We start from the raw sequence: 11,717 nt of genomic DNA on the forward strand, positions 1-11,717 counted from the left end.
AGTTTTGGTCATCTTTTTAGAAGAAAGCAGGCTTTGTCTCTTTGCCTTCTGAGGAAACTTGTGTAATGAATAAACAAGATGCGCACAGGAAAACATTGCAATTAGACTTCAAAGTGGAGTATTCTGCATCTGTTTCACTTCTAGCCAAAGAATTCCCTATTCAAGGAGCCTCTTGTTCTGCCGCCTACCTGAGGTAGGACTAATCTTCAAGATCTGCTGTATGGGGCTGCTTTTATCAAATAAGCAAATAGTCAATCTGTAGCTCTGGCTTCTAGCTGTTCCTCTAGAATAGAGCATGTAGCTAGCAAAATACTTAGTGTTACTCTTCCTGGAGTGCAGGTGTACTTGTAGGATCCCTGTGCTTCGGTTCTGATCAGTGGCTCTCATATAACAAAGGAATGTGTGTGTTAAACAGGTGACACGCTCAATATTGTTGTTTTCTCCACCAAAAGGTTCTCTGGGTACTTCTTTCTAGGGCAGTAAATGTGTAAGTACCTCATCTGTGTATATTTGAAGTTGCCTGACTCAAGGGAAAAGGAGGGGAATATCTAAGACCTGTTCCAATTAAGAGCATGTGTCACTTGCAGACTTCTGGTTCATTGTTTATATTCCTGTGCAGTATGAAACACTTGTAGAAGGAATTAGGGCAGCTGACATGTAGGGTGATCTGCATAATTCATTCCAGATTGACAAATATTTACACAACTTGACCAAATTTAACGTGAAGTTAGGCAAGCCCCAATTAAAAGGTACTTACATTCATAACCCAGAAAAAGCCAGTGCTGGCTTGAAGGCAAGTCTGTTAAACTTTTTTTCCATAATCACTTGTGCTCTAAGGCAACTCCCCCAAATCAAACCTAGCCTCCCTCCTACTCTACCCTGCAGCTGCCTCTGAAAGGGAATAAAAATCCCTTTCCAACTTGTGGCTTTTGTTCTGTTTGTTCTGGTAAAGAAACACATCCTCTCCTGAGGGCAACAACTAATTATGACAAGTGTCCATAGTAAATAGCTTTCTGCTAAGGTAATGCCCCAAGTAATTTCTGCTGTGTGAGCTAACCTAATATCTGCGTTGGGGAGACTGTAGGACCAGATGGTGAAGGAGATGCTATGCCCCAGACTGCTAGTGGTCTCACCCAAGCCACCCATGGGTTTGGTCTGAGGCCAAAGGACCCTCCCTCTAACACGCAGCCTCTGTTCCAAATACCATTAGTGCTGTCTCGTCTGGGAAGATTCTTTTTAGAGGCCCCTCATGCAGTTTTTCTGTATAACAGGAAAACTTGTTTTTTTCTGTGAAGAGGCTAATAGGGTTTCTGTTATGCCTTGCTGCAACAGGAGGTGGACAGATAAGTTGTGCTTGTTCCCAAGAAAGCCTTGTATATACATAGCCCACTTCTAGTTTTATCTTGTCAGACTTGGTAAACTCAGTTGTCCTTGAACAGGTTGTGGCTTTGCTGCCCTTTTTGTGTTATTTGGATGTTTTTCTCAATGTTACTTTTTCAGGCAAGTTCTTTTTGGAGATAACATGAAGAAGCCACAAAGCTTGTCAGATGCTGACCTGAGCAAACTCTATACAGCAACATCCCTTATGCAGATTGATGATAACGTTATGAGGTATGATCTCTGATCCTCTGGAGAACTCTGAAAGTACTTTCTCTTTCAAGTGTTGCTCTTGCATGCTCCTTCCTGTGGCTCTAGGAATCTGCTGAAATACAGGGCTGACAGCCTCAAATTCTTCCTTGCCTTCACATTAAATAAAACTTAATAGAAAAAAAAAACTTACTATTTATAGTCACAGCTTCTGCAAAATCATCCAGGAGGCATTTATTTATCAGTAACATCTGAACCTTCAGCCTTTAATAAGGTAGGAAGAGGCCAGTTCTAGCAAAAAACAGTATGGAATGTAGAAAGCAGCTCGGAACTGCTCGTGAATATCCTTAGCCCTGCTTGAATTTTGAAGAAGAAAAACAAACAAACATTCTCCCCAAAAAATACTGCTGTCTTCTCAATAAATATTAGGGTTAGCTGTGATAATGCAACCTTTTTAACTTAATAACTTAACTTAATAACACCTGAATTAAGCTCTCTGCTTTATTTAGCAGTAGCCTGTTACTGCCTGTGTCCTTGAAAACAACATAGCACTCTCTTCAGTGGCAGTGTTCATATCGTGGCACGTTCAGTATCAGGCATTGACACCTTTCCAAAATGAAGCTGTAAACTGTGGGCTATACAGCTATAACACTTCTGGCAGACTGGGAGTATTGTTGGCTGCTTCTTAAAAGCCATTCCTAGGGAAATCTCCCTCCTTGTCCATCGTCTCTGAAGCCTTCCTAGTTTGGGCCAACAGCTATGTTGTCTCTTATATCAACAAAAAAAAAAGGGCACTTGAGTGTAGGCTTAGTGAATTCTTGGTATGGGATGGAGTGCTGAGGATTTGGCGAAGAACTGGAACGACAGTGAATTCTGGGTGGCTGGCAGACAGGCTCTGTCCAGTATGTTTGAGGTTCATAAACTGTTGTGGGTTTGTATTTGAAAAGGCTTTCAGGTAAATACGAACAAAATCATAACTCTTTCTTCCATATGTACAATTACTTCAGTGAAGTGGGATACTTTAAAAGAAATGCTCTGAAGGCTGCTGGACTTCAGCTTGTGTGTTTAACTTGCTGACAATGTTTGATTAGGCACAGAAAGCATAAAGGGATGTGCTGCCAAAGGTGAGTTTTGCAGAGCCACTGGGTAGGAAAAAAGCATCGTCTGTGAAAACTGAGGCATCGTTCCTATCTCTGCTTGAAAGTAAGTCATATGAGTACTAGAAGCAGATGATTGCAATGACAGTCTTCTCTATTTCAGGAAATTCCATGGCTACAGTTCCCTGAAGGAATACTATGAAGAAGAAAGCTGCCTGCATTACTTGCACAGGGTAAGCTCTTGCTCTAGGCTCTTAAGAGCTTATAACTCTGACAGGTAGTAGCACCCAAGTGTTACAGATATCATATAGATTTTCAGCATTCAGCTGAACTGTTCTGAATGTATGAGGACAAGGTGGAAAATGGGTGGTGGAATAGACCCTGCAGTTTCAAGGAAGAAAGGCTTAATAGATAGTATGGATGAGAATCAGGATGCTATCTGTCAGGCAGATGCTTAGCAGAACAAAGTTTTTCAAAAGTAGAACTGGAAGATTAATTTCTCCTTGATCTACTGAGCCAGAGGATGGAGACGTTCCAAGGGAGTTTCCTGGACTTTAACCAAGGTGTCCATAACAGCTGGCACTAGCTGTCTCATGTGCAAAGCAATGCAGAGCAAGAAAGGGTGTAACTATTTGAATTCTGAGAATGGGGAAGATCTGTGACTCAGTCTGTATTTGCTCTGATGCATCTCTGCCCCTTTCATACAATTGAGTAAAAAAAAAGTGCTGCGGAGTAATTAATTCGTGAAAAGCCCCCAGTCTTAATTTTTTACTCTTTCTGCTTTTCTGATGCTTCTCTAGGTACAGGGCAACTTTGAAATAAGATGTCTTAATTGAGTTAAGCTAACATGCTTTTACAGTTGGTAGACTGGTGTGTTTTTTTTTCTTTCCTGACATATTTCTTCATGCAGATCTATGTTCCTCTTCTGTTGGTTAATGCTGCTGATGACCCTCTTGTGCATGAGAGTCTTCTATCAATTCCAAGAGCTCTTTCAGGTATGTTGAAACAGTCTCCTCCAGCTGTGCATATTCGTGTACCTGCAGCCTCCATATCATATCATATATCATGATCCATGACTTAGGAAGTAAGTCAAGCTGCTTTTTTACACCTGTAATCCTGTGGGAGGTGTAATAAGCCTCTTTAAATCACCAGTTGCTAGAAGTAACAAGGCTAACCTTGAGCGGGAAGAACTTGAGTCCTTTCAGGCACCTTCTGCTGTTTTGGCTTATGTTGATAGCCAGCAGGTTACACTCAGGCTACATTCTTGAATAGAAAAATGCTTCCTCCTGTCTTCATTCCTCACTGGGATTTAGTGGAAAAGTGGGCTATTACAGTGATAGTCTTGATCCAGTACAGATGAACAGCCCCCTTTGCTGATGACAGCAGGACACGTGCATGGCTGTGTTACTTGGTACTGGACTAGGAAAGGTGTTCTGCAAGCTGTCTATCTTCAACCAAGGAAAACAAAAAAGGCAAATTACCTTTAGAGCTCAGAGGAGGGAGCTGGCTGCTGCTTTGTCACACAGATACTGGGTGCACAGGGAGGGAAGCAGGGTTCATTCTTTTCCTGGTTGAGAGCTGTGAGCAGAGAATTTATCCACAGCTGTTTCCAGACAGAAGGAAGCACAGGGATTTTCTCGCTATACATGGAACAAGGTGGCTGATGTACTGTCAGAGCTTATGCAGCTCGATATGATGCTAACAGTCCTAGTTCCAGTGTATGTGAGTTAAAGATGCTTGTTCATTAAAGAATGAGCATTATTATGGCAATACAGATATTGCTGTAAGGGCTCATAAGGGCCCAGCAGCATTTTTTGGGCAACCACCTTGTACTAACTGGGATTGGTTCCTCCAGACTGTCTTGTTCTGTGCTTTAGACTTCAAAGTAGCCGTGGCCTTTGTCAGTGCATTTCTACTTCCTGTGTATGATTGCTCCTTTGGCTCAGATGTTATGCTGAGGGTAGAGTTGATTATCACCAAGATGTTAACCTCCTGGAATTTTCTGCCTCCTTTTCTTTTACAGAGAAAAGGGAAAATGTCATGCATGTGCTGCCCCTTCATGGAGGTCACCTGGGATTTTTTGAGGGGTCTGTACTATTCCCGGAACCTCTTACCTGGATGGATAAGCTTGTGGTACAGTATGCCAATGCCATCTGCCAGTGGGAGAAGACAAAGTCTCACTGCTCGGATACAGAGCAGCCTGTATCTGGCCAGGAGTAATTGACCCAAAGACTCTGGATCGCTTCAATATATCTCCCCCTTTGGGAACATCTTGTTCTCTCACCTGCTGCTTCAGGTTTCCATTCTCCTTGATATCCTATGGCTGGTGTTTGATCACAATATTTTCTTCCGAAGTTGGAATTAAAGGAGAGGTTAATATCTGGTCAGAGCATCTTTGCGTATATAGCTGCTTGGGTCTGTAACTTACTACTCTGCTTGAAGAATTAGGTTGCTGACTGTGACTTGTTACAAGGTTATTGAGCTAAAGACTGGTTACTTTAATAAAGCAGGTCAAAAACTTGATCTGCAGCTTTTGTTTAGATGAAGATGACAGGGTGACTATGATTCTGTTCTCCTCTGTCCCGGTGCTGCAAAAACCCTGTACCAAGCCACAAGCCAGTGAGTGGTTCAGGCTTGTAAGCCACTAAAATGTGGCTTGGAAAAACAGATGCTTGACTGTAAGTGGAGTTCCAGCCTTGCACCATCTCAAGGGAAGCCTTTTAGTTCCTAGGAATGCACTTACACAAGCAAATTAGTTGAAAAATACTTAACTTTTCCATGCTTCAGCTATCTGTGGATTGGGGTGTCTTTGTGCTGAGACTCTTGAGTACAGCTGCAGGCTGGCGATATCAGTTAATGTTTCTATGTAAACATGTTCTCGCACCAAGACCAGATCAGTCACTTTCTTGGCATCTTTGCCTCTTTTTAATTGTAGTCATCTTTTCAGTACTGGATTTTTTTGTTTGACCCAGGGCTTTTTAAAGCTGGCTCTGGCTTCCGGACAGAAACCAGTGATTAAGGATCTACAGGATCTTTGTGAGCTCAATCTGTTTCTAAGAATATTTAATAGCAAATTATGTACTCTGTTAGGGATTAATTTGTTGGCGCAGGGGGGAGGTATCTATTTAGACTTACTCCCCTTATGTCAGGGTAAATCATACCAAAATTCTTCCCCTTAGCTTTCAAGGCATCAGATGGTTTTCAGACGCATGACTTGCCTTACAGTTGGTGGGGACCTGTATGCCTCTAGCCCTGTGCAACTGAAATGATATCTTTGCATGGCTAACTACTTCCGTATCTATGTAAGCACTGTAGGCTTACTGGCTCCAGTAAGACACTGAGCTCTTCCTCGCTTGAAGTCCTTTTCCACACCCAGACATTCTCTTCTAGTTTTAATGTGTGAAGTGCGAAAGCTTTTTTGCAGGAAAGATGCATACTCACTTGTGCTTTTCCCTCAAGTGGTTGTTATGGTCTCTGCCAAGATGGTTATTGAAGACTCTAGTCTATCCCCTGGAAGGAGAGCTGTCCCATGACAATCTGGAGACTGAAACTTTGTGGTCAGAATCTTTTTTTTACTGCTTGTTCTGTCAATATTGTAGTCTCATTAATCCATCCTTCAGACTTCTCTATCACAGTGTCAGTGAAGTTCTTTTCCTGTCACACTTCCCACATCAATTAGCACTTTATTGCTTCAGCCTTGGTCTGTGTTCCAGGCACTTTAGTTTATAGCTTAAGGATGAAACAAGCTGCAAGACTTCAGTCTGGTAATATAGGGGAACAAGCCTTCTGGACTGCCCTGTCCGTGAACTTCAGTAGGTTGGAGAGATGGGTTTTTGTTTTAATAAAGCAATAATTAACTATTGTAGCAAAGGTGCGTTATCATATCAGGAAATTCCTTTCATTTGCCTTAGGCCAGACACCTTGGCCTGTTACAATGAACTGTGGATATGTGCACATTCTCCTTGTTAGTAAATCCAGGTTTCCTTTTTTCTTCAAAGTAAAGATGTTACCAAGTAAAGCTATAGCAAGACTTGGCCATGCTTGTGGCTGTTCCTTAAGAACTATTTTAGGGCATCAGTTAGCAAGGGTATTCTTAGTTGATGGAGATCTTGTCTCTGTTATCCTCGTATTCATACTGCATCTGTATATCGCTAAAATCTGTCATAAAAGACACTTCAGATTTTTGCTTAAGTAGCTGTTCATGTAATATTCATTGGATATGACTTAAATATTTTCTCACTTCAACAGAAGTGGAGTGTAAACAACACTTGTACACATCAAATAGATACGGTATAAATTTAGGTGTGTGTGGGATATGGTTTTTATCTCCAGTGAGTTACAACTTTAAAAGCGTTTCAACTTTCATAGTATACTACAGCTTAGCTTACACAGGTCCATGGCTGTCTGCCTTGAGGAAACAAAACTGCCCTTCCCGTGCTTCATGGGTCCTTCCTCAGTCCAGCTTTACTGTGCTGAGTATCAGCTTCAGACAGCTCTAGAGGAACAGAAGTTGTCCTTGGTACCAATACCACTGTTGAGGTGAAGGGCCCGTCATATGACCCAACATGTGGATACCTATGAAAGAAAGGTCAGTGCGCATCTGACCTCCTTTGAGAGCAAAATATCTGCCTTCCTCAACTTGAAAGCCTTATCAAAAGCAGGGATGCTCTGCCCAGTTCCAAAAGTGACTGAAGCTCTGCATTCCTCCCCAGGACCCCAGACTGGCAGAAGGCTAAGAAATGACTGGGTACTGTCTGGAAAGGTTAATGTTGAGGCAAAGCAAGTTTGAAAAAACTGATTTTACTACAGTAGATGTCCAGTCAATCAAAGTCCCAATTTTAAGCCAGTCTCCTAGAATGAGGTGAGCGACTGGGCAATTCTCAAAGCAGCAAGAGCTGTAGCTTTGTCTAATCAAATTTCTTTTCTTTAAAGTTGGAGGGTCTTTTTGAGGGATACTCCTTCCTGCCCTGCAACCCAGGCCTTTGTACTTCAGAATTACCAGTGCTGTGGACTTTCTGAAACTCTTAACTACAGAAGTAATATGGGTCTCTGTCTTGTTCCTTTGACCTGTTTTTGCACTTGCATCTGCAGCTGTTCCAACCACTTGTGACTTGACCAACTAATTCTAGTCTCTTGGAGGAAGAAGAGCTTTTGTCATGGCTTGTTTCTGGAGCCTGAGGTTCAGCTTACTAAGCTTGTTATAGGTGGAAGCAGTGGGAAAAGGAACTATTCTCTTCATCGTGCCCAGCAACTTGATGCCGCTTTCAAAGCAAGACTTGTGGTGTCAGACTTGCAGCAGTAGCCTAAAGATATCTTAGGAAAGTGGGAGAGGAGAAAGCTTAAGCTGCTGATACCTAGTGTCAGTACCCCGAGATGCATGGACTTTGTCCAGTCCTAATCTGAAATACTCTTCTCCCAAAATAAGGCAATACTAGTCTTGTGATGTGGGCGGGTGGCCTTTATTTGCCCAGTGAACTCAATCTTAAATGCAGTCTGAATTTTTTTTTGAGTCTTAGAGGTGAAGTCATCTTTTTCATGTCTTGTCAAGACACATGAGGCTGCTGAAGTGTGCACTTGTAGATTATTACAGTAGCCTGATAGTGCAGCTCAAGATTACAGCACAATGACTCTGTCGTGTGCTCTCTTTAGTTTCAGACTGGGATTAGAAAAACCATTAGCAGAGCTCTTCCACAGGTAGTCTCATGTGGTATACATACACACATCTTTCTCCTCATTGGATGTAAGTAGCACTTTGTCATAAACCCCAAGGACTCTCTCAATTGGATAGAAAGTTGCAGAACTATTACTCTTTGATGGTTAGGCTGGTCCAACCATCGCCTTTGTCAGTGTCTGGAGAGACCTGAAGATTGTGGGTGAGCACTGGGACTTGCTCTTAGTGAACATGAGGAACTTAGATCAGATCTGCCAGCGTTTTTAACGGTCCCTGGATTAGCTTCTAAATTGAAGGTGTTTTCAGATGGGTCTGGCAGTGTTGTAGTTGCACTGTAAAGACAGACACTTGAACTTCCCTGCAGTCTCTTTCCTGAGCGTTTTTCTGCAGTTCCTGTTCATGAAGATATAGGTTACAAAGATGGGGCATTAAGCAAAGATGTTGGGAACTATTAGCTCCAGTACTGAATTTGGCTGAGCTGTGTGTCATCTGTCCTGGGTCTGTCACAAGTTCCTAGACCACAGCCCTTTGACACGTGGTGCCTTGCCCTTTTTCTCCTCCTCCTTTGACATCAGCATATCTAGAGACTTCAGTAACAGATCTGTCAGAGCTTTTGGGGCTCTTTTAGTAAGTGAATTTCACTTTTAGTAAGTGAATTTTCAGACACTAGGTAGTGAGGCAGCTCTGGCGATGTACAAGCGTGTGCTGACTTAAAGGAACTTTGTGGGCAGCCTACAACTAGCTAGCCTTTTTCAAGGCTTAAAATAACAACATATATAAGCAGTGGATGATTTTCAGCTCTCTGCTCCTCTAGCAGTAGGGATTGAGTCATAGGAGGGTTTGCTTTGCTTAATAGGTGACTTGTCACCTTACAATCCCAAAGTTCTTGTGTCTATTAACTCTCCAGCAGCAGAGCTGGAGGTAGGTTGCTTAAGTGACTACATCTCAAAATAAAGAGCAGAGAGTAACAACTTCAGGATTTAATTGCCAAACAGTTTAGTCACCTGGATTGATTCCAAGTTTTTTTTCTAGAAATACTATGCCTGTCCAAAGCTTATAGAAATTCTTCACAGCCTTTTTCTAAGAGACCAGAAAAGGCTCTTGCCTTGTGCTGCATGTATAAGTAACTCGTTGTGAAGAGTATCTTGTTTCTGGCTTGAGTCATGCTCCATGTGTCCTTACTCCTTAGATGAGTCTGTTGGTTGGGTATGTCCCAGAGCCACAGTGATTCAAAGCAGTGTCTCCTTCATGGCTTCTAGGTGAAAAGCAAATGGCCCTTCTTGGTGTGAGGACTTTCTGAGTTTTCACCAAGGTTAGAATGCCTCAGAGCAACACCAGCCCATGGGAGGGGTGCCTTGTAACTGTACCCCTTTTGTCGCTGGGAGTATGTGTTATGTTGACCTGGACTTTCTCAGCTGTTGGGGGAGGCAAAGCAATTGCCAGCTTTCCATGCTATTGTAGAAGGGTTTCTAATGTTATCCTGAACATCTGTATTCTTGGTTTTGCTGGTTAACCAGTGGACACAAACACTGCAATCCAGGGCAGCATTTATCAGGTTGGCTCTGCTGGTGTTGAACAGCTTTTTTTCCAAATCTATCTGATAACTCTCCAAAAGCTCCAACCCTGCATCATTTGTTGGTTAAAGACTTTCTTTCCATCTCACCCAATGGCCTTGCCTAACCGGGTTAGTTTCAATGCCAGTAAGGTGCCAGATCCCACAAGGTGTCTCTACAGAAAGCCTTTTTGCTTCTGTCTGAATGACAAGCTTGCATTGTCTATCTGTGGTCATGCAAGAGCTTTGATTAGATACAGAACTCTTTTTCTAGGATCTCCACTATAGCTCTACTGGGATGCTGACCCTTCTCATGGCTCCTGACAACTGGGAAGTCTTGGGGGGAGGGTGGGGAAAGCCAAACAAAACCCACTCTTATTTGATAAAACTAAACCCTACTGCTTAGCCCAAGTCAGCAGCTTTCCAAAGGAGCATGTTTTCTCATTGTGTTGCTTGACTGTAATTCCCAGTGACAGATCGCTAGGCACTCTTCTTAAGAAAGCATAACCTCTTTCTCTGAAAATCCCAAGATGAAGACGTCTGTGGAGATCTCGGGAAGAATAGACCTGTGCCCTTCTTGTTTTGCCCATGCAGCTGTGTTAGAACAGGCTGAGTGACTTCTGATGTTCTTGGTGAGCAGTTTGCCAATTTGAAAATATTTTCACAGTAAAATTATATTCTGGAACCATCTCTAAATGCTGCCCTGAAAAAGCTTGTATACTGAGACATCCTCCTTGCTGCCATGTTCTGAGTCAGATTCTCTGGAGCTGACAGCTGCAGGGGAGATGATTTGCAACTAGCAATGCAATTTTTCTATATCTGCTGATGTTTACCTTTAAAATTATATATAAATATATATAAAACAGTGTCTTTGAATTTTTTCTTTAATTTTTGTTCTTCTGTGTGGTGTAAAATGGAAGTCATTGCAAAACAAAATGTAATTTTGTTATCTTTGATTCAGTGGGATTTCTTTATTTAAAAATAAAGGACTTATTGAAGTCAGTGCTACATGTAGTGACTGTGTGTGATATTATTGGGTGATGAAGTCCAGCTGTCACTCTTGAGAGGCAAAGCAACCATGCTTCTTACTTGCTTCCTCTGCAGTGGGGAGGGGATCATCTGATGTGGGAACGCATTGGGCCAACAAGGTAATATTGATTAAAATGCAACTGGATACCTGAACACGTTCTCTCAGTTATGAGAATTGGATTACCTAAAGGAGGAACACGATGAATCCTTTAGCCCCAGCCCTTACATGTGAATTAGTATTAGATGTTGGTTTCTGTTCACTAGGGCTGTCTGAAACAAGACTGCCTTGGGGAAGGGCTGTCCTTCTATCCCTGTGGAATACACCAAGGCAGGAGTTGGCTTGTTATCCCTTGCTTCCAGACAGGACAACTTCTGTCAGAACTCCTTCTTTATGAACTCTGGTGTTGCCTCTACGTTTTGATCCACTAGTTGGCTATTCTAAGGGTGAATGCGAGGGCCGTAATTGTTCTAGGAAACATGAATGAACCTCTCCTTTGAGGGAGAAACCTCAAGCTTGCACTCTTTCCGCACTTCTGGCAGGGGGAGGACAAGAGGGGTGGCAGTGTTGGGGGCTGTCTTCACCTTTCACTTGTTGCACCCCATCTCTTGAAGACCGGGCTCTGCTGCCCATGAAAGCTGAAGTGAGTGTCAAGTAGATAAATGGGAACACTGCACAGGGGCTGTATGTAACAACACGTGCATGGTGTGCCAGCCCCTGCCACCACTGTCATCTCCAACTGGAGCCTTCCCCTGCCTCTGTTGTGTTATAGAGAGCAGAACA

At 42.7% G+C, this 11,717-nt stretch overlaps 1 protein-coding gene across 2 annotated transcripts in view; it reads left to right on the forward strand.

Moving 5' to 3' along the window:
• ABHD2 (abhydrolase domain containing 2, acylglycerol lipase) overlaps positions 1-10,917 on the forward strand; it is a 41,749-nt gene extending 30,832 nt beyond the window's left edge. Inside the window, exons 8-11 of one of the 2 annotated variants that reach the window (XM_074599987.1) lie at positions 1,501-1,611; positions 2,848-2,917; positions 3,595-3,679; positions 4,708-10,917. In XM_074599987.1, coding sequence (XP_074456088.1) covers positions 1,501-1,611; positions 2,848-2,917; positions 3,595-3,679; positions 4,708-4,904 — 463 coding nt within the window. In that variant the 3' untranslated portion in view covers positions 4,905-10,917. The remainder of the gene's footprint in view (positions 1-1,500; positions 1,612-2,847; positions 2,918-3,594; positions 3,680-4,707) is intronic. The other variant, XM_074599988.1, reaches the window with a different exon arrangement.
• The last annotated feature ends 800 nt before the right edge of the window (positions 10,918-11,717 follow it).

This window comes from Larus michahellis, chromosome 9 (genome assembly GCF_964199755.1).
Source record: "Larus michahellis chromosome 9, bLarMic1.1, whole genome shotgun sequence".
NCBI classification, from domain to species: Eukaryota; Metazoa; Chordata; class Aves; order Charadriiformes; family Laridae; genus Larus; species Larus michahellis.